The following is a 23,664-nucleotide window of genomic DNA, read 5'->3' as shown; positions in this document are numbered from 1 at the left end:
TTTGCTTGGATTCATAATTAATTGCAAGTATGCAGAATGTGTGTGTGTGTGGGGGGGGGGGTGCGTGAGGGTTAAAAATACATTCTGATTTTCAACTGTTTATTTAATTCAAAGGAAAGTTAATTGGGATCCCTATCTTTTACCCTTGACAACAGTACCGTGCACACAGCTCCTGAGGCCCCGGTTCAATACCGACCTCGGGTGCTGTTGGTGCGGAGTTTGCACATTCCCCCTGTAGCACCTTGCTTTCCTCTGGCTACTCCAGTATCCTCCCACATCCCAAAGACGTGCAGGCTGGTAGGTCGACTAGCTGGTATAAACTGCCCCTGGTGTGAGCGTGAGAGGTAGAATCCCGGAGAGTAGACGAGAACGTTGCAGGGAAACTCTGTGAGGGATTCAGATTGGTCTGCGTGCTGCCATTGACCTGTTGGGTAAAATAGGTCGGTTCCACCTTCCCCCTCACCTGCCTCCACCTTTCCCATCACCTCTCATCTGTATTCTTGTTCATCTATCTACAACTAGCTCCTGTCTCATCCCCCCGTCCTCTTTACACTGGAGATCCTCCTTCTCAATTCTCAGTCCTGATGAAGGGATTTGACCTCAAATGTTGACAATTCCTTTGTCCCCACAGATACTGAGTTTCTCTAGCAGGTTAGTTGTTAATTCTTCTATATTGTGCAGAAAATCCCAGTCTTACCATTTGCCAAAATTATTTAAGTATTTTGTTAAATTATGCATTAATGCTTTAAATGCCGAGACTCCTACAAAAATTGACTTCCTGTTCTACACCACTCCAACCAGTAAGAGCATGGGCTACCATTAAATGAAACTTCTCTGCCATTTGATGTTGAACAGATAAACTAAAAGTCATCCATTGAAATGAGTAAAATCTGTGCTCACCTTAAAAACGTTGGGTATAATTCAGTGTTTACAAAACAGACCATTAAAAAGGCTGCCGTAATTCCTAGCTTGCCCAAAGATACGGTTACTGTTTTCAGCCAGAAGATATCTGAATTAGAGATAGGTTAGATGTACAATTTGCCAAAGAAAAATATGTATTTTTTCAAACAAAATCAAGCATTTTAACTTTGGTAAACAAGAGAAAATCTGCAGGTGTTGGAAATCCCAGCAACACACACACAAAATGTTGGAGGAACTCAGCAGGCCAGGCAGCAGCTATGGGAATTGAAAATAAAATGGGACACCAAACTACTACTTTAGCAATCCATATTTCTGTAGAGTCATCTTAGTTTTATTTCTATTGAGGAAAATGTCTATTCATCTGTTATTTGAAACATGCAAGGAATTAATAAATATTTAGATTTGTTTACTTCCAAGAGTTAATTTTATAAATTTACAAAGATTAAATGATGTTTCATTTGTCACTCCACGTTTGTACACGTTGGTTTGAAATGACCATTACGTGGGGAAGTTGGTCTAATTCTCTATGTGGTACTGCTCAGGTCCACTGGATCTTTGCCAGTGTGTTGATATCCTTCCTGTACCGGGGTGACTGGAACTGTACACAGCCATCCCAATGTGCCCTTCGCACCGCCATGATAGCCTAACTGCTGGGCTCAGGATCCTCTCTTACGAAGGGAAGTGCGCCACAAGCCTTCTTCGCTACTCCGTCAGAGGGAGCAATTCTGTGCAGGTGTGAAATGTACTGCAGTGGCAGTTCCGTCCACCTGAGGCTTCCTAGCCGAGGCATGCGACTGTGCTGGTGACATTCCCTTCCTCCCACAGATACGGCGTGACCGGCAGATTCTGTGTCGATCCACCACTGCCCTTCACTCCAATCCAGCTCCTGGGATGGTTAAGGCCCCACCTCGTTAACCAAGATATTAACTACTCATCAATCACTTTTTCTTGTGTGAATATTTAAAACTTTCACAGACCTCTGTGGCACCTTTTTTTAAAAAAAAACAAAGCATTTATTATGTACAGGATCGTAGGCAGGGAACACTGAGTTTTTCCGGAATTCTCTGACTTTACATTCCCAATGAAGGGTCTCCGCCCAAAATGCTGACTGCTTATTCCTCTCTGTGGATGCTGCCTGCCTGATCGTGGAGATTATCCTGACTGTTTGTACTGTGGTCTGGTATGGAAACACTAATGCCCCAGAGAGGAAAAGCCTACAAGAAGTGGTGAATACAGCCCAGTCCATTGCACGTAAAGCCCTCCCCACCATTCGTTACATCTGCAAGGGGAGCTGCCCTGCCACAAGAAAGCAGCATCTATTATCAACAACACACCCCCCCCCCCCCCCCACCGTCCAGGCCATTGCTGCTACCATCAGGAAGGAGCCTCAGGACTCACACCACCAGGTTCAGGAACAGTTATTACCCCTCTACCATCAGGAAGGAGCCTCAGGACTCACACCACCAGGTTCAGGAACAGTTATTACCCCTCTACCATCAGGAAGGAGCCTCAGAACTCACACTACCAGGTTCAGGAACAGTTATTACCCCTCTACCATCAGGAAGGAGCCTCAGGACTCACACTACCAGGTTCAGGAACAGTTATTGCCCCTCTACCATCAGGAAGGAGCCTCAGGACTCACACTACCAGGTTCAGGAACAGTTATTACCCCTCTACCATCAGGAAGGAGCCTCAGGACTCACACCACCAGGTTCAGGAACAGTTATTACCCCTCTACCATCAGGAAGGAGCCTCAGAACTCACACTACCAGGTTCAGGAACAGTTATTACCCCTCTACCATCAGGAAGGAGCCTCAGGACTCACACCACCAGGTTCAGGAACAGTTATTACCCCTCTACCATCAGGAAGGAGCCTCAGAACTCACACTACCAGGTTCAGGAACAGTTATTACCCCTCTACCATCAGGAAGGAGCCTCAGGACTCACACCACCAGGTTCAGGAACAGTTATTACCCCTCTACCATCAGGAAGGAGCCTCAGGACTCACACCACCAGGTTCAGGAACAGTTATTACCCCTCTACCATCAGGAAGGAGCCTCAGGACTCACACCACCAGGTTCAGGAACAGTTATTACCCCTCTACCATCAGGAAGGAGCCTCAGGACTCACACCACCAGGTTCAGGAACAGTTATTACCCCTCTACCATCAGGCTCCTGAACCGGTGTGGGCAATTTCACTCATCTCAACTCAGAACTGACTCCACAACCACTCTTAACTCATGCTCTCAGAATTATTTATTTTTTTACTTTTCTGAGCTATGGGCATAGCTAAACACACCCATTTCTCATTGCTAGGAACTTTACGACTATTCTAGTGGTGTTCAGTATCTTTATGATGATTTACATAGATATTCCTGTGAGGCGTAATTGTAAATGTTATTGTGTAGTGACTTTGGGATGATACCAGTTACAGATATTACTGTCGGGACAATGTATACCCGGTTCATGTTCCATAGTCTTTCAATTTCCTCTTTAGATTCAGCATATTTCTGGTGTTTTTCATTTATTGATGTCTATACGTTGTGTGTGTTTGGAATGGCTATACCTCTTAAATAAATTGTTCTTGCTTGTTTATCCTGTAATATTATATCCAGATGGTTACTATGGATTGTCCTGCCTGTAATAGTGGATCAGTCGTGATATAATTTGTGGGACTCTGACTCTAAAGCTGGATCAGGCTTGTATTTGCAGTAAGGTTTGGTGTCTTTTATCAGTTTGTACTTTAAAGCAAGGTTTTGGGGAGTGATGTTTGCCACTTGATTGTGTCTGTGTAAGTAATCAGATTGAGTTAAACTGATACAGGATCCTGTAATGTGTTGGATTGTTTCTGCATTCATTGCTTTGAATTTGTTGACATTTGATTACGTATTTTTGATAATTTTTTGTGTTGACCACCTGGTCCTGCATTGCCAGAAGGAAATCCTTCGGTTTAAACAATTAAGTCTACACTGCATTATTTATGGAAATCTTCAAAAGGTTACAAAACGCCTCTGAGCCGAGCATTCAACACTTCCTTATCAACTCTAGCCTGCTCAGACTGTGGGGAGGGTCATGCTCTTCCATTAGTTAACTTTTTCTTCTGTTGTGTTGACGTTTTTCTGGGTGGTGCTTTCATTTAAGTTTAGCGGTATGTACTTCTTATCGAAACTGAATATGCTCACGTAGAGGGATGAATCCTGTTTTCATTGAGAAAAATACTGTACTGTATATCCTTAAATCTGTAAATATGTTCAAGTACATATAATGGTTTCTAAAATTTGTCATTTCAGTTCTCATTTTTCTTTATAAAATTTCCAGATTGCACATGTTTTACGTTTTCCAGTAAGTACATTCGGCACAACATTGTGGGCCGAAGGGCCTGTATTGTGCTGTAGGGTTTCTATTCGAGATTGTTTACGGACCAAGATATTATGTCAAAGAATATGTTAATATAGGTACAGTGAAACTGTTTATTGCCTTGGTTATATTTTTACTGATGAGCTCATCTTCTTAGGCCTTGGAGTAAATTCTGTCAAAAGTTTTCCCCTTATCACACTATCAGCTATTTTCTTTGCTCTTTGATATCCCAGATACTTACATGTTTCATATTCATTCATCAGTTGTATTGTATCCTGATGCTCTTTTTATATTCTACCAACTCTAATGCACCTTCCTTTATGTTTAATGTCCTGCACTTACCTAATCCAAACTTCTTGTTTATATCTTCAGAATTTTTTTCTACTATTTGAATTAATTGCTTTGGCTTTACTGATGAAGGAGCGTGTAATTTCAAACAGTCCAGGTATAGAAGGTGTGTCAAGGTATAATTCATTTGGTTGTCTCTGATTGGACACGCTATTTTCATCCAATTCAATAAATTAGAGAGCGGGTTTAAAGCTAGACAGAACCATAGTGGGTTTAGAGAGTTGCCCTGGAAAATGCCTCGGTTTATTATTATTATTATTCGCAAAGTTTTTCTTCTTTTGCACATTGATTGTTTGTCAGTCCTTGTTTGTGTGTAGCTTTTCATTGATTCTATTGTACTTCTTTGTTCTATTGTGAGAGCCTGCAAGTAATGGAATCTCTCAGTAGTACATGGTAACATACACATACTTTGATAATAAATTTACTTTGAACTTTTGAAATTGACCTGTTGAGTTCCTCCAGTGTTTTGTTTGTATGACTCTACATCGATATCAATCTCAGCCAAACGTGAATGTAATGTTAACCTTTGAGAGAAAATATAACTTATTTTAAACTGGTACTAGGGTTATTGGGTAGGCAGGGTGGAGATACGTCTCTCCCAAGGGAGTGGCAGGGTACTCCTTCCCTCCAATAGCCTGCAGGTCACCCTTGGGCAAGGTGTAGCACCCTGTTTAGCCCCCCCTCCCCTCCCTTCGTCAGGGTCACATGAAGCTATGGGAGGAGGTGGTGGATGGTCGTACGAGCAGCTGGTGCAGATCACGTCCTGATTATGCCCCACTGATGCCAGGCAGACAATCTCCGAAGAGTGTTGATCATGGCTGGAGCCACCTGTCTTGTAATGGCAAGCTACTTCTGTAGAAAAATTTGACAAGAATAATCATCGTCACCATGATCACCTACGTCACGTGACATGGCACATAATGATGATGACGATTAGAGGTTAATAAGGTCACCTTATCTTTCTCCTGCTGTACACCAGGACGGGCGTTAATATTGAGACTGTTAACTGCACCTGGGTCACAACACCGGTGTGACTGCACAGTCTGGATTTGGACCCAGTTCAGTGCTAAGCTTACCATCGGGGATGAAGGCAGTCACCAAGCAGGTTACCCCCGCCAACAGGTAGCCGGCTGCAAAGGGCCAGCGACGCCCCACTCGATCGATCAGCAGCACAATGAGGATCGCCGAAGGGATTTCCATCAACCCCGAGACAAAGAAATTGAGGTAAATGTCCCCTCCTATAACTCCCAAGCGCATCACGAGGCCAAGATACACCAGAGCACTGACGAACCTGAAACAGAGAAGCTTCCCGTTGAGGCAGTTCGCTGACTCGGTAACCACAGACATTTATATCCCATCTCTGAATCCCTCAGCCTCCTCTACTTGGACCCCGTCTACACTTCCTGCTGCCTCAGGAAAGTAAGCGATGTTATTACGGAACCCCCTCCAACCCTGGCTGCTCTCTCTTCCCTCCCCCTTCCTGTTGGGTAAACGATAAGGAAGTTTGAGAGCAGATTCCACTAGGCTCAAGGACAACTATTATCAGATCCTTGAGTGAACCTCTTAGGTGATAGAGGTGACTTCTTGATCTCTCAGTCTACCTCTTTGCGGTTCTTGCACCTGATTGACTGCCTGCACTGAACTTTCTCTAGAACTATAACACTTTATTCCTTTTGCACCGCCTCGATGCAGTTATGTGCACCGTGGTCTCGCTGGTTGACACAAAAACAATATTGTTTCTCTGCGTCTCTGTACACAAGACAATAATGAGCCAATTGCCACCAAATTCAGGGCCCGGCCCTGTCCCATACATGGAGACGTGGAAAGGCTGCTGCGGCCTTCTCCTTGCTCCCTTTCGATACCTCTTGGATCTTGCTGGCCAGAAACTGTCACGTGAACAAGAGACGGGTGGCACTGTGGTGCCGTGGTTAGCGCATCGCTTTACGGCACCAGTGGTAAGATTGTGGTTCGATTCCCACCGCTGACTGTGAGGAGGCTGTACGTACTTTCCACGACCGCATGGGTTTCCTCCGGGTGCTCCGGTTTCCTCCCACAGACCAAAGGCGCAAGTGTCAGTAAGTTGTGCCGGGGGGGGGGGGGTAGGGATTTGGGGGTTGTGACACTTGCAGGCTGCCCAGCACGATCCTCACTGCTTTGATGTGATGTAAACAGTGCACTTCACTGTATGTTCTGATGCACATCTGACATACAAAGACAATCTTAAAATACCTTCGGAGTGGAGTTCTGGGATGTCTCGAGTGTAAGGAAAGGGCTCTAGTCAAATTCACTGGGGGCAAGTCACAACTGCTGTGTAATCTAGGTATTCTCACAAGTGGGCAGTTGAAAGAAATCGGTTATCACACGAGAGAATTCCACACATTCCAGCCAATTTGGATTTCTCAGTAACTGAATTTAACTCCCATGCTTCCATTTCAGTCTTGTTACATCCTGATCAAAGCGCAGTGATGACTATGGTCCCTGCTTACCTTAGGCCACGTTCCAGGAAAGGAGATTAATAATTTAGATAGACACTGTAAGGTACTGCATTAATTTAGTGTTAAGTTACTGCTTCCGAGCCACAGTGACGGTGTTAGCTTTAGTTTGAGAGTTATTTTCCTTTGTTCTGAACAGTTCTTACTAAAACTCAGTGAACTGTTCTTTCCAGGTCTGTGTCTCTCCCTCTGCACTTGGGCCATCACCAAAATCCTGTTAGGGCAAAGGATTTGGTCAAATTCTGGAGATCACTTTTGTTTAATCTTTTGCAATGTATTGAGGGTGTTGCGGAAGGCATCACTGAAGGCAGAGATGGCGGTAGGCAATATAAAGTTAATTTCCCTTACTGACCTCTAACCCTTGACCCTCTGTCCTCTTGCAGCTAGTCTAATGAGCAGCAGCTGTGGGACGGTAAAGGTAGGGGAGCTGTCACGCACAATGAGGGACAGGTTTTGCAAAGCCCTCTATTTGGGACGTTTCAAAGCATTGAGGTGGTGCAAGGAAAAAGCAATTACAGAATGCAGGATATAGTGTTACAGTTGCAGAGAGAGGGTGGTACAGGTAGACAATAAGGTCCAAGGGACATGAGAAGGTAGATGATGAATGATAGAGGTGGCACGATAGCACAGCAACAAGTGCAATGCTTTACCACGCCAGCTGTCAGATCGGGGTTCAGTCCCGTCACTGTCTGTAAGGAATTTGAACATTCTCCCCGTGACCGCGTGGGTTTCCTCCCACAGTCCGAAGACGTACAATTAAGTTTGGTGAGTAATGGGCTTGTTGGTTGCCCCCAACACAATCCTCGCTGATTTGATTTTGACAGCGCATCCCGCTGCATGTTTCCGTGTCCGTGTGACATATAGAGCTAACCTTTAACAGAATCACAGTAGGTTTCTGGTGAAAGTCACGTAAGCTCTAAGCACAAATTTGAACTTACAGAGGTGAGCAAGCTTCGGGCTTGGACCTCATTGTAATGACTGCACGGTGGTGGGGATGCCATAGCAACTCAGTCTTCATTGCGTCGTGCTGCCTCTTTGCACAGCAGAGTCCTCAGCTCACCTCCCAGCAACACTTGGACGCAAATGCTAATTCATGTTGAAAGAGAGGAATTCTAAAAAAGCACTTACCAGTTGTACATCAGAATGAGAGTATACTTCCTTATCTGTGGCGTTTTCACCAGATCTGTGAAAGTTGGCTTTCTTAGCCCATCTTCAGAATTTTCAATTTTGACCGTCTGCAGTAAAGAGAATCCCAAAATGACAAAATAGCCTAGAAAGCCGTCTGCTTCTTAATCAAAAAGTGACTGCAATTCAAATACTGCATATTAAAAATGGATCAGCTGTTTGAGTGGTGTCACAACAACAAGCTTGCTCTCAACAACAGTAAGACCAAGGATTTGACTGTGAACTTCAGGAAGGGGAAGTTGAGGGAGACTCACTAGCCCTCATCGAGGGATCAGCAGTGGAAAGGGTGAGCACCTGGGTGTCAACATCTATCCTGGACCCAACATATTGATGTAATTATGAAGATGGCACACCAGTGGCTATACTTCATTTGATGTTTCAGGAGGTTTGGTGTGTCACCAAAGACTGTTGCAAATTTCAACAGACGTACATACAGTGGTGAGTGTTGTGACCATTGCTTCACTGTCCGGTATGGAGGGGCCACTGCACGGAATTGGAAAAAGCTGCAGAGGATTGTAAACTCAGCCACCAGGCTCTCCCGTGTCGAGGAAATCAAAAGGCGGTGCCTCAAAAGGGTAGCATCCGTCATTGATGACCCCTCCATCTAGGACTGCCCTCTTCTCATTGCTACCATCAGAGTACAGGACTCCTCTATTCTGAGCCTCTGCCATCTGATCCTAGACTCTCCCACCAGAGGAAACATCTCCCTATCCACTCTCTATAGACTTTTCAACATTTGATAGGTTTCAATGAAACTTCATAGAAACATAGAAAACCGACAGCACAATACAGGCACTTCGGCCCACAAAGTTGTGCCAAACATGTCCTTACCTTAGAAATTACCGAGGGTTACCCACAGCCCTCTATTTTTCTTGTGCTCCATGTACCTCTCCAGGAGTCTCTTAAAAGACCCTATCATATCCGCCTCCACCATAGTCGCCGGCAGCCCATTCCACACACTCACCACTCTGAGTAAAAAATTTATCCCTGACATCTCCTCTATACCTACTTCCAAGCACCTTAAAACTATGCCCTCTCGTGCTAGCCATTTCAGCTCTGGGAAAAAGCCTCTCATCATCTTGTACACCTCTATCAGGTCACCTCTCATCCTCCGCCGTTCCAAAGAGAAAAAGCCGAGTTCACTCAACCTATTCTCATAAAGCATGCTCCCCAATCCAGGCAACATCCTTGTAAATCTCCTCTGCACCCCTTCTATAGTGTCCACTTCCTTCCTGTAGTGAGTTGACCAGAACTGAGCACAGTACTCTAAGTGGGGTCTGACTAGGGTCCTGTATATCTGGAAGAAACATTACCTCTTGGCTCCTAAACTCAAGCCCACGATTGATGAAGGCCAATGCACCGTATGCTTTCTTTCCTCCTCATTCTTCTAAATTCTAGAGAGTGAAGGCCAAGAACCATCGATCACTCCTCGTATGATAAGCCTTTCATTCCTGGAATAATTCTTGTAAACCTCTTCTGAATCCTCTCCAGTGACAGCACATCCTTTCGTAAGTAAGGGGTCCAAAACTGCTCACCAATACCCTATAAAGCCTCAGCACTACATCCTTGCTTTTATATTCTAGTCCTTTCGAAATGAATGTTAAAATTGCAGCTGCCTTCCTCAGCACCCTAACCCTAACCGTAACCTGCAAATTAATCTTCAGGGAATCCTGCACAAGGACTCCCAAGTCCCTTTGCACCTCGGAGTTTTGAATTTTCTCCTCATTTAAAAAATAGACTCCATCTACCAAAGTGCATTACCATACATTTTCCAACACTGTATTCCATCTGCCACTTCTACACCCATTCTCCTATTCTGTCTAAGTCCTTCTGAAGCCTCTCTGCTTCCTCAACACTACCTGCCCCTCCACCTATCTTTGTATCATCCACGAATCTGGCCACAAAGCCATCAATTCCATCATCCAAATCACTGACATACAACGTAAAGAGAAGTGATTCCCAACACCAAACTCCTGTAGAATACCACTACTCACAAGCAGCCAATCAGAAAAGGCTTCTTTTACTTCCACTCTTTGCCTCCTTCCAATCAGCCAGTGCGCTATCCATACTAGTATCTTTCCTGTAATACCATGGGCTCTTATATTGTTAAGCATCTTGTCAAAGACCGTCTGAAAATTTGAGTTAATGACATCCACCAATTCTTCTTTGTCAGTCCTGCTTGGTAATTTCTCAAAGAATTCCAACATATTTGTCAGGCAAGATTTTCCTGTAAGAAGACCAAGTTGACTTTGGCCTATTTTATCATTTGCCTCTAAGTACCTGAACCCACATCCTTAACAATCAACTCCAACATCTTCCCAACCACTGAGGTCAGACTAACTGGCCTACAATTTATTTTCTTCTGTCTCCTTCCCCTCTTGAAGAGTGGAGTGACATTTGCAATTTTCCAGTCCTCCAGGACCATGTCTGAATCCATTGATTCTTGAAAGATCATTGCTAATCTCTTCTGCTGCTTCTATCAGGACCCTGGGATCTAGTCTATCTGGTCCAGGTGACTTATCTACCTTCAAACCTTTTAGCTTCCCAAGCACTTTCTCACTAGTAAAGGCAACTTTACACACTTCTGCCCCCTGACACTCGTGAACTTCTAGCATTCTGTTAGTGCCTTCTGCAGTGAAGAGTGATGCAAAATATTTATTCAATTCATCTGCCATTTCCTTGTCTCCCATACTACTTATCTAATATCATTTTCCAGCAGTCCAACGTCTATTCTCACCCCTCTTTTACTCCTTATATATCTGAAAAAGCATTTTATATCCTTTTTCATATCATCAACTAGCTTACCTTCATATTTAATCTTTTCCCTTATGGCTTTTTAGCTGCCTTCTGTAGGTTTTAAGAAGTTTCCCAATCCTCTAACTTCCCACTAATTTTGCTTTATTATATGGCCTCTCTTTTGTTTTATGTTGGCTTTGAGTTCCCTTGTCAGCCATGGTTGCATCTTCCTGCCTATAGAATACTTCTTATTCTTTTGGATGCATCTATCTTGCACCTTCCAAATTGCTCCCAGAAACTCCAGCCATAGCTTCTCTGCCATCATCCCTGCTAGTGTCCCCTTCCAATCAACTTTAACCACCTCCACTCTCATACCTCTGTAATTCCCTTTACTCCACTGAGTACTGATACATCTGACTTTAGCTTCTCTCTCTCAAATTGCAGGGGGAATTCATATTATTTAATGATCACTGTCTCCTAAGGGTTCCTTTACCTTAATCTCCCTAATCAAATCCAGTTCATAACACAACACCCAATCCAGAAGAGCTGATTCCCTAGTGGGCTCAAACACAAGCTGCTCTAAAAACCCATCTCATAGGCATTCTGCAAATTCCCTCTCTTGGCATCCAATCTATCTGCATAGTGAAATCCCATGACTATCGTAAAATTGCCCTTTTGACATCCGTTTTCTATCTCCCACTGTAATTTGTAGCCCACATCCTGACAACTGTTCGGAAGCCTGAATATAACTCCCATCGGGGTCTTTCTACACTTGCAGTTTCTTCACTCTACTCACAAGGATTCTACATCTTCCAATCCTATGTCACCTCTTTCTAAGGATTTGTCTCAGTTTTTACCTACAGAGCCACGCCAGTCCAACTGCCTAACTGTCTGTCCTTTTGATACAAGGTGTACCCTTAGATGTTAAGCTCCCAACCATATCTTCTTTCAGCCTCGATTCAATGATGCCCACAACATCAGAACTGCCAATCTCTTTCTGCACTACAAGATCATCTACCTTATTCCATATATTGTGTGCATTCACTTTCAGTCAGTATCCGTCACCCTTTTCAATCTTGTCCCCATTTTGCACTGCATCTCATCCCACTGACTGCAATTTTTCCCTATCATCTGCCTGTCCTCCCTGACAGTCCACTACTCCCTATCACTCCAGTTCCCACCCCCCTGCCAAATTAGTTTCCACCATCCCCAACAGTTCTATCAAACCTGCATGCAAGGATAGTCCGTTCCTTTTATACCGGTCATACCTTCCCCAGAATAGATCCCAATGATCCATAAATCTGAACCTTTGCTCCCTGCACCAGTTCCTCAGCCACACATTCATCTGCCAGATTATCCTCTTCTTACCCTCACTGGTGCATGGCACCAGCCACAATCCAAAGATTGCTACCCTGGAGGTCCTGCCTTTCAGCTTTCTACCTAGCTCTTTAAATTCTCCCTGCATGACCCCCTCACTTTCCCTGCCTATACCATTGGTGCCAACGTGTACCAAGGCTTCTAGCTGCTCACCCTCCCCCTTTGGGATGACGTGGACCTGATCTGAGATGTCCCTGACCCTGGCTCCTGGGAGGCAATATACCATCCAGGTGTCTCTATTGTGCCCACAGAGTCTCCTGTCTAGTCCTCTGACTATGGAACCCCTTATCATTACTGCAGTCCTCTTCTCCTTTTTTTCCCTTTCTGAGCCACAGTGCCAAACTCGATGCCCCCCCTCTTCAGTAGGGGACCACCCACGGGGGTACTCTGTACTGGCTGCCCATTTCTGTTCCCTCTCCGGACAGTCACCCTACAACTTAGGGGTGACTACCTTCCTGTAGCTGCTGCCTATCACTTCCTCAGCTTTCTTCTGGAGACAAAGGTCATCGAGCTGCAGCTCCAGTTCCTTAACACGTTCTCTGAGGCACTGCAGTTCTGATCCGGTGCTGATGTGGTTATCGGGAAGGCTGGAGGTCTCCCAGAATCCCAACATCTCGGAAAAACAGACCCTGGAGCCACCATCACTGCTCTAACTATGTGCTAACAGATGAAGAATGAAGAGTGAAGAAGAAGAAAGAAGAAACTTACCAGATATGTACCTCACCCAAGTCTGTTCTTGCATAAGCCTGATGAGCCAAAACCTACCCACTCCAACCCTGGTCCACTCACACAATGGCTGCTCCACTTTTGCCTGCCTCGATTTTATTTTCTCGTGCTAGTGAGTCATGACTGCACTGCCAAAAAAGCCAAACTCCCGCTAAAGCACCTTTATTAAATCTTACACGCCCAGACCTGTACGAGGCCTCCTCGATTGATTCAACTGCAACTGTGCCACCAAGAAACAACAGTGGAATTAACGGAACTCCAGAGGCAAGAGAGAGGAACTGGCAAAGGAACACTAGCAGGGCTGATAGCAGAACGACATTGGCTGGAGTTTCTGGGAGCAATTTAGAAGGAGCAGGATAGATTCATCCCAAAGATGAAGAAATATTCTGAAAGGAGGGTGAGGCAACCATGGCTGACGAGTGAAGTCAAAGGCAGCATAAAAGCGAAAATTAATGGGAAGCTAGAGGATCAGGAAACTTTTAAAAAGCAGCAAAAGGCAACTAAAAAAGCAAGGAGAGAAAAGATGAAATATGAAGGTAAGCTAGCCAATAATATAAAAGAGGATACCAAAAGTTTCTTCAGAGTAAAAGAGAGACGAGAGTGGATATTGGAACAAAGGAAAACAAAGCTGGACAGATAGTAATTGGGGACAAAGAAATGGTGGATGAACTGAATCAGTATTTTGTTTCAGTCTTCACTGTGGAAGATAATAGCAGTGTGCCAGAAATTCAATAATGACAAGGGGCAGAAGTGAGTGGAGCTGCTATTACTAAGGAGAAGGTGCCCAGGAAACTGAGTGTTCTGAAGGTGGATAAGTCACCTGAACCAGATGGACCACATCCCAGGGTTCTGAAAGAGGCGGCTGAAGAGATTGTGGAAGTATTAGTAATGATATTTCAAGAATCACTAGATTCTGGAATAGTTCCAAAAGACAGGAAAATTGGAAACCTCACTCCACTCTTTAAGAAGGGAGCGAGGCAAAAGACAGGAAATGAAAGGGCAGTTAGCCTGACTACAGTGGTTCGGAAGATGTTGGAATTCATTGTTAAGGATGGGGTTTTGGAGAAGTTGGAGGTGCATGATAAAATAAGCTGAAGTCAGTGTGCTTTCCTCAAGGGAAAATAAGTCAGCCATGATGGAATGGCAGAGCAGACTCGATGGGCCGAATAGTCTAATACTGCTCCTACGTCTTATGTCTAATGGTCTGATTCTGAAAGCAATAGGTGATTGTTATGAATGTCAGACTCAGCAGCTTCAGGGTACAACTCTTAATAAGTATTGTTTTGAAAGGGAGCTGACAAAATACTGGAAATGTTTTACCAGGGTGCTCAGAACTTTGGTTCTTTGGTCTCGGCATTGTGATGGCATAATTTTGTTTTTGTTACAGGTTCATGGATATTTTAACAGTGAACTGAGGTGGTTCAAGGATACAGACTGTTGTCAGTGTTTCTAGCCCAGGTTCTGGCGCCCATGGACCTGTTTGTGGTGAATCACAGCACAGCTGAGGAGAGGCAGTGCACTGAGGTCGAGTGGAGCAGACTCCCGTCTGGTAGCGGTGCTGCCTCACGGTGCCAGAGCCCGATGAGGAGGAAGTTCTTCATCCAAAGGTGGTGAGTCTGTGGAGGCCGAGTCACTGGGTGTATTTAAAGTGGAGGTTGATGGGTTCTAGATATGTAATGGCGTCAAAGGGTGGACGTCAGGAGAGTGGAGTTGAGAGGGATAATAAATCAGCCCTGATGGAATGGGAGAGTAGACCCGATGGGCCAAATGGCCGAATTCTGTTCCGATGTCTTATGGTTTTATAGTCTTACATCGAGAGAGCAAGCGTGTTGAAAGGGGTACAAAGTGCGGGTTACTGTGGCATAATTACCTCAATATTTATCGAGAAAGCCTTCTTGTTCCTTTTTGCCATTTTCTGAAGGACTTTGATAGCCTTTTTTTGTTCATTTCTTGACAGTAACCACCTCGGGGACTCTGGCAGCAGCCTGCGATTATAAAACAATTGTTGTCTCCGCAGTTTGTGTCCACACTCTCGAGCAAGCAATAATGAGTATTGTGATGGACTTTACCAGTAGTAGATCAGGAAAATGAAGTTGGGCACGGTGGTCACCAGCTGCAGCGTCCTCCAGGCTGGCGCCAGGTAAGCGATAGCGGCCAGTAACATCATCCCAAAGCTGAAACACGTCTGGATTACAATCCCCACTGTTCTTCTGTGCTGCATTCCGACTAGCTCAGAAACTGGGGGTTGGGTGAAAGTAGACATCTTACAGGCAACTTCCTGAACCAGACACTCCTTGCGAGGGCCCCAAGTGTGCGCCATAACCTCTCCCAGTCCGTCACCCAACCTGTCCTCAGAAAGCCCCAGCCGCGGGACATCAGTGACCCTCCCTGGTCCCGCTCACACCGACTCAGACATTCTCATTCCCTGTACACCTGCCACTGCACCTTGATGACCGGGTGGAATTCATGGTGTTCTCTGCCAGCCCGGGCGACAGTCTGGCATAAGGCTGCGTTCCTGACTGCTCCAGTCAGCATGTGTCACCCGTCACGGTGGCACTGTGGAATATTGCAGCTTTCTCTCGATAAAGCACCTCACAGCTCTGCCCATCACACACACTCAGACATCACTGCATGGTGCGGGATCCCTCAGCTGTGGCTCAGACACACCACACACACATTCATACTCACACACTCACACACACTGACACACTCATTCACACACCCACACATTCACACACACTCACACACTCATTCACACACTCACACATTCACACATTCATACTCACACACTCACACACACTGACACACACACTCACACATTCATACACACACACACACATTCATGCTCACACACACTGACACACACACTCACACACACTCATTCACACACTCACACATTCACACACACACATTCATACTCACACATTCACACACACTCACACATTCACACTCACACTCACACACACATTCACACACTCACACACACTCATTCACACACTCATGCATTCACACACACTCATGCACACACTCACACACACTCACGCACACACTCACACACACATTCATACTCACACATTCACACACACTGACACACACACTCACACACTCATTCACACATTCACACACATTCATACTCACACACACACTCACACACTCATTCACACACTCACACACACTCATTCACACACTCATGCATTCACACACATTCACGCACACACTCACACACACATTCATACTCACACACACTGACACACACACTCACACACTCATTCACACATTCATACTCACACACTCACACACTCATTCACACATTCACACACACCCACACACTCACGCATTCACACACACACTCACACACACACACACATTCACACACACACACACACACACACACACACACGCACACACTCACTCACACACACACACATTCACACACACACACACACACACACACACACACACGCACACACTCACTCACACACACACACACACACACACACACACTCACACACACACACACATTCACACACACACTCACACACATACACACACATTCACACATTCACACACACTCACACACACACATTCACACACACATGCACACACTCTCACATATAAAAACACACACATTCATACTCACACACGCGCACACACACACACACACATTCATACTCACGCACTCACACACACTTACACACTCACACACACACACATTCATACTCACACACTCTCACACACATTCACACCACACACACTCACTCTCACACACTCTCTCACATTCACACTCAAACACTCACACATTCACACACACTCACTCATACTCACACAATACACACTCAAACACACACACATTCACACACTCATACACACCACACACACACACTCACACACACATGCACACCACACACTCACTCACACACTCTCAGAATGTTACCTGGGTTTCAGCACCTAAGTTACAGAGAAAGGTTGAACAAGTTAGGTCTTTATTCTTTGGAGCATAGAAGGTTGAGTGGGGACTTGATAGAGGCATTTAAAATAATGAGGGGGATAGATAGAGTTGATGTGGATAGGCTTTTTCCATTGAGAGTAGAGGAGAATCAAACAAGAGGACATGAGTTGAGAGTTGGGGGCAAAAGTTTAGGGGTAACACGAAGGGGAACTTCTTTACTCAAAGTGGTAGCTGTGTGGAACGAGCTTCCAGTAGAAGTGGTAGAGGCAGGTTCGATTTTGACATTTAAAAAGAAATTGGATAGGTATATGGACAGGAAAGGAATGGAGGGTTATGGGCTGAGTGCAGGTAGGTGGGACTAGGTCAGCGTAAGCACTCGGCATGGACTAGAAGGGCCGAGATGGCCTGTTTCCGTGCTGTAATTGTTATATGGTTATATCGTTTAGGGAAATCTGAACTAGGACTCCCAAGTCCCTTTGTATCTCCGATTTCTGAATTTGCTACAGTTTTAATCCTTCTACCAAAGTGCATGACGGTGAATTTCCCTACACCGTGTTTCACATGCCACTTCTTTGCACACTCCCCTAGTCTGTTCGTCTTTCTCCATACTCCCTGCTGCCTCAGCACTATCTGCTCCTTCACCTATCTTTGTATCATACATGCACTTGGCCACAAAGCCATCAATTCTGTCATCGGATCATTGACATGTCATCTGCAGAAATTCTCTGATGACTCAGCAATAGTTGGGTGTATAAAGGGAGGATGAACACAGGGCCCTGGTGTGGGACTTTGTCAAATGGTGCAAACTGAATCATCTGCAGCTCACCATCAGTAAGACAAAGGAGATGGGGATGGACTTTAGGAAAACTAAGCCTGCATTGCTCCCTGGTACTATCGATGGCGAGGACATGGATGTGGTGAGGGCCTACAAGTTCCTGGGGGTGCATCTGGGTGACAGACTTGAGTGGAGCACCAACACAGAGGCTGTGTACAAGAATGGCCAGAATTGCCTCTACTTCCTGAGGAGACTGAGGTCTTTTAGAGAATGAAGGACTCTCCTTCACATGTTCTACCAGTCTGTTGTCACCAGTGGTTTGGTGACATACCAGTCTATATGGTGGTGTGCTGGGGAAATGGCATCAACACAGGTGATGCCAACAGGCTCAATAAGCTGAAGATAGAGGTCAAACTGGATACACTGAAGGTTATGGTAGAACAAAGGACTCTACGGAAAATCCTGGCCTATTCCAGACTGTTTCTCACCCCACCTTGGTTGTACAGAGGAGCACTTTGAGTGATAGACTAAGACAACCCTGCTGTTCAAAAAGAGTGCTATATGAGGTCATTCTTATCCTCAGCTGTTGGGCTCTATAATGAGTCAACCTATAGCCCCACTCCTCTTAGACTGTTTGTGGTAACTTTTTTAAATTCTTTCTACTTCTCTTCGAATATTTATATATCTGTGCAGTTGAAATGCTACTTTGACCCTGTAATTTCCTTTGGGATCATTAAAGCATCTATCTGTCTATATAATGAGGAAAGAAGGGGCACAACACTGGCCTCTGAGGAACACCACTGGTCACCTGCAGTCAATCAGAAAATGCCTTCTTTATTCCTACTCTTCGCCTCTTGCCACTCAGCCAACCTTCTATTTATGCTAGTATCTTTCCCGTAATACTGTGCGTTCTTTTCTGATTTTTGTTAGCAGCCTCAGGTACAGTACAGTGTGAAAACCCAAGTAAACTATACTGATACTGATACTCTGTTGTGGCAAAATGGCAAATTTCACGTCAGGTAAGTCAGCGACAATAAATCCAATTATGAAAAGTAAGACCTACAAATAACCAGTGACACCAGACCAATCGTAAGTTAGAACCAGAGAGAAAAAGGGAAAACTTTTTTTGTGTTCCTGATGAGGACATCCGAAACTGGAGCATGCATTAGTAACAAATTCCTCCATTATTAATGAGTTTTGCAAACATCTCTATAGCAACATCCAGTATCTTTAAAATAGCAGAATTATTTAAGGGTCATTATCAACATAAAAAAACACTTACTTATATATGCAGACACTTGAACCCTTGTCTCTACTTACTCATTCATAAAAGCAGAGAAGTTGAAAGGCAAGGGAGGGTTTACAGGGAATTCCCGGAGTTTAGGAATGAGTAACAGGCCTCAGGCGATTAAATCTTGGGAGATGTAAAATTCCAGGACTGAAGGAGCACACATATCTCACTGAACTATTTAGCAGAAATAAAAGAGAGACTTACTTAAGACATAGGCACTGAGCCAGCCCCCTTTACTCAATAGTCCCTGCAGTGTGCGGAAGATGAGGAACCAAAGGTAATTCGGAGCCAATGCCACTGCGATTCCTGCCACCGTGGTCGCAAATTGGGAAAATAAGAAACAGAGTTTCCTACCATATCTACAAAGAGAGAAGGGGAAAATATTCAGATTTGCAACTGGTAAACGTTGTTGAATGTTACTTTTCACATAGTGTAGACGTGGATCGATACTTACATGTCTGCCCCAAAACCCAGGATAACAGTTCCAATCATAAATCCCAAATTTAGACAAGCTTGAGACAAATCCACCTTCCAGGCATCAGTACACACAAGTCCGAACTGTACCATTGGCAGAAGAAGACAAACATAGCAACATATCAATACTGTTCTTCGATTACTTATATGCTCAGTGGAAAACATCTAATCAGCCAATCATGTGGCAGCAACTCAATGCATTAAAGCATGCAGACATGGTCAGGAGGTTCAGCTGTTGTTCAGACCAGAATGGGGAAGAAATGTGATCTAGATGATTTTGGCTGTGAAATGATTATTGGTGCCAGACAGGGTGGTCTGAGTATTTCAGAAACTGATTATCTCCTGGGGTTTTCACACACAACAGTCTCTAGAGTTTACAGAGAACAGTGTGAAAACAGAATAAAAATCCAGTGAGCAGCAGTTCTGTGGGTGAAAATGCCTTGTTAATGAGAGAGGTGAGAGGAGAACAGCCAGAATGGTTCAAGCTGACAGGAAAGTGACAGTAACTCAAGTAACCACACGTTACAACAGTGGAGTGCAGAAGAGCATCTCTGAACACACAATACATGTCTAATCTTGAAGTGGATAGGCTACAGCAGCAAAAGACCCCATGAACATGCACTCAGTGGCCACTGTACTCAGTACAGGAGTTATCTAATATGGTGGCCGCAGTGTGTATGAGCTGACGATTTGCTGGAATTACTATTTCAGGGTAACTCAAGAGGGAGGAAATAAAATTTAACTGGCCACTGGGAATTGCCCCAGATGTGTCAGTCAGTGGCATACTCAGGAGGGACACAGAGTTTCAACCCCACACCTTGACAATTTCTCTCCCCTAACAGACGCTGATCACTGCTCGACCCGTTGAGTTCCTCCAGCAAGTTATTTGTAGCTCAAGATTTCACCATCTGCAGTCTCCCGTGTCTCCAGAATAAAGTAAACTTGGGGTGGAATTGGTGTAAATTTATGATGGATGGTTGGCATAAACTCAATGTGTCCATCCTGTATGATTCTCAAACTGTGGAATAAAAGGAATAGAACGTGATAAATCTGAGGAATTCATTACCAAGTGATTGGATATATCAGAGTGGGGGTTGATGGGTTCATGGTTAGTCAGGGTGTCAAAGGTTACGGGGAGATGGGGCTGAGAGCGATAATAAATCAGCCATGATGGAATGGCTGAGCAGACTCGATGGGCCGAGTAGGATTGCCTATATGCCTTGTATTTTGCGTTGCACATTTATTCTGGGTCATTTGTCACGTGGGTTAAGGCATAGTGGAGGCGAATGAGTAGTTTCGTGTTCACACTGTTTAAGTCAGGTTAGTCTGGTGAGAGCCAGGGGTGATCATTTTTGTCGACTGCTTTGCGCTTAAGAATGCCTAAATGGGTTTAAGAACGCTAAGATCACCTATGGTACCGGTTAGGCCGTTTATTTCATTATATCGCTAGTTCTGGTCTCATTAATTTTTTTTATCGTTACAAGATTGTTCATCTTTGCTTGTTTCTTAAAGAGGATCAAACGTACCTTGCACCTCCCTGGTGCAAGGGTCAAGGATGTCTCTGAGCGGCTGCAGGACATTCTGGAGTGGGAGGGTGAACAGCCAGTGGTTGTGGTGCACATAGGTACCAACGATATAGGTAAAAAACGGGATGAGGTCCTACAAGGTGAATTTAGGGAGTTAGGAGATAAACTGAAAAGTAGGACCACAAAGGTAATAATCTCTGGATTACTACCAGTACCACGTGCTAGTCAGAGTAGAAATAGGAGGATATTTCAGATGAATACGTGGCTTGAAAAATGGTGCAAGGGGGAGGGATTCAAATTTCTGGGGCATTGGAACCAGTTCTGGGGGAGGTGGGACCGGTATAAACAGGACGGTCTGCACCTGGGCTGGACTGGAACCAATGTCCTAGGGGGAGCGTTTGCTACTGCTGTTCAGGAGGATTTAAACTAATGTGGCAGGGGGATGGGAACAAGTGCAGAGAGACAGAGGGGTGTAAAATGAGGGTAGAAGCAAAAAGTACTAAGGTGAAAAGTAAAAGTGGCAGCCAGGCAAATCCAGGGCAAAAAGCAAAAAGGGCCACTTTTCAACATAATTGTATAAGGGCTAAGAGTGTTGTAAAAACAAGCCTGAAGGCTTTGTGTGTCAATGCGAGGAGCATTCGTAACAAGGTGGATGAATTGAATGTGCAGATAGTTATTAATGAATATGATATAGTTGGGATCACAGAGACATGGCTCCAGGGTGACCAAGGATGGGAGCTCAACATCCAGGGATATTCAATATTCAGGAGGGATAGACAGGAAAGAAAAGGAGGTGGGGTAGCATTGCTGGTTAGAGAGGAGATTAATGCAATAGAAAGGAAGGACATTAGCCTGGAGGATGTGGAATCGATATGGGTAGAGCTGCATAACACTAAGGGGCAGAAAACACTGGTGGGAGTTGTGTACAGGCCACCTAACAGTAGTAGTGATGTTGGGGATGGCATTAAACAGGAAATTAGAAATGCGTGCAATAAAGGAACAGTAGTTATAATGGGTGACTTCAATCTACATATAGATTGGGTGAACCAAATTGGTAAGGGTGCTGAGGAAGAGGATTTCTTGGAATGTATGCGGGATGGTTTTCTGAACCAACATGTCGAGGAACCAACTAGAGAGCAGGCCATTCTAGACTGGGTATTGAGCAATGAGGAAGGGTTAGTTAGCAATCTTGTTGTGCGAGGCCCCTTGGGTAAGAGTGACCATAATATGGTGGAATTCTTCATTAAGATGGAGAGTGACATAGTTAATTCAGAAACAAAGGTTCTGAACTTAAAGAAGGGTAACTTTGAAGGTATGAGACGTGAATTAGCTAAGATAGACTGGCAAATGATACTTAAAGGGTTGACGGTGGATATGCAATGGCAAGCATTTAAAGATTGCATGGATGAACTACAACAATTGTTCATCCCAGTTTGGCAAAAGAATAAACCAGGGAAGGTAGTGCACCCGTGGCTGACAAGGGAACTTAGGGATAGTATCAAGTCCAAAGAAGAAACATATAAATTAGCAAAAAAAAGCGGCACACCTGAGGACTGGGAGAAATTCAGAGACCAGCAGAGGAGGACTAAGGGCTTAATTAGGAAAGGGATAGAAGATTATGAGAAAAAGCTGGCAGGGAACATAAAAACTGACTGTAAAAGCTTGTATAGATATGTGAAAAGAAAAAGATTGGTCAAGACAAATGTAGGTCCTTTACAGTCAGAAACAGATGAATTGCTCATAGGGAACAAAGACATGGCAGACCAATTGAATAACTACTTTGGTTCTGTCTTCACTAAGGAGGACATAAATATTATTCCGGAAATAGTAGGGGACCGAGGATCTAGTGAGATGGAGGAACTGAGGGAAATACATGTTAGTAGGGAAGTGGTGTAAGGTAAATTGAAGGGATTAAAGGCAGATAACTCCCCAGGGCCAGATGGTCTGCATCCCAGAGTGCTTAAGAAAGTAGCCCAAGAAATAGTGGGTGCATTAGTAATAATTTTTCAAAACTCCTTAGATTCTGGATTAGTTCCTGAGGATTGGAGGGTGGCTAATGTAACCCTACTTTTTAAAAAAGGAGGGAGAGAAAAAGCGGGGAATTATAGACCGGATAGCCTGACATCGGTGGTGGGGATAATGCGAGAGTCGGTTATCAAAGATGTGATAGCAGCACATTTGGAAAGAGGTGAAATCATCGGACAAAGTCAGCATGGATTTGTGAAAGGAAAATCATGTCTGACAAATCTTACAGAATTTTTTGAAGATGTAACTAGTAGAGTGGATAGGGGAGAGCCAGTGGATGTGGTATATTTAGATTTTCAAAAGGCTTTTGACAAGGTCCCACACAGGAGATCAGTGTGCAAACTTAAAGCACACGGTATTGGGGGTATGGTATTGATGCGGATAGAGAATTGGTTGGCAGGCAGGAAGCAAAGAGTGGGAGTAAACAGGACCTTTTCAGAATGGCAGGCACTGACTAGCGGGGTACCACAAGGCTCAATGCT

General features: G+C 44.5%; 1 protein-coding gene across 1 annotated transcript in view; it reads right to left on the bottom strand.

The window, feature by feature from the left end:
* The window catches only part of LOC140730723 (solute carrier family 22 member 2-like), an 81,383-nt gene that overhangs the window by 9,110 nt on the left and 48,609 nt on the right, over positions 1–23,664 (bottom strand). Inside the window, exons 2-8 of the mRNA XM_073051541.1 lie at positions 19,612–19,715; positions 19,362–19,516; positions 15,212–15,380; positions 15,013–15,127; positions 8,247–8,353; positions 5,703–5,917; positions 901–1,009 (exon numbers count right to left, since the gene is read on the bottom strand). Coding sequence (XP_072907642.1) covers positions 901–1,009; positions 5,703–5,917; positions 8,247–8,353; positions 15,013–15,127; positions 15,212–15,380; positions 19,362–19,516; positions 19,612–19,715 — 974 coding nt within the window. The remainder of the gene's footprint in view (positions 1–900; positions 1,010–5,702; positions 5,918–8,246; positions 8,354–15,012; positions 15,128–15,211; positions 15,381–19,361; positions 19,517–19,611; positions 19,716–23,664) is intronic.

This window comes from Hemitrygon akajei, chromosome 7 (genome assembly GCF_048418815.1).
Source record: "Hemitrygon akajei chromosome 7, sHemAka1.3, whole genome shotgun sequence".
In the NCBI taxonomy this organism is placed as follows: Eukaryota; Metazoa; Chordata; class Chondrichthyes; order Myliobatiformes; family Dasyatidae; genus Hemitrygon; species Hemitrygon akajei.
Note: the sequence above shows the minus strand (reverse complement) of the source record. Positions and strands in the feature narration are given on the sequence as shown.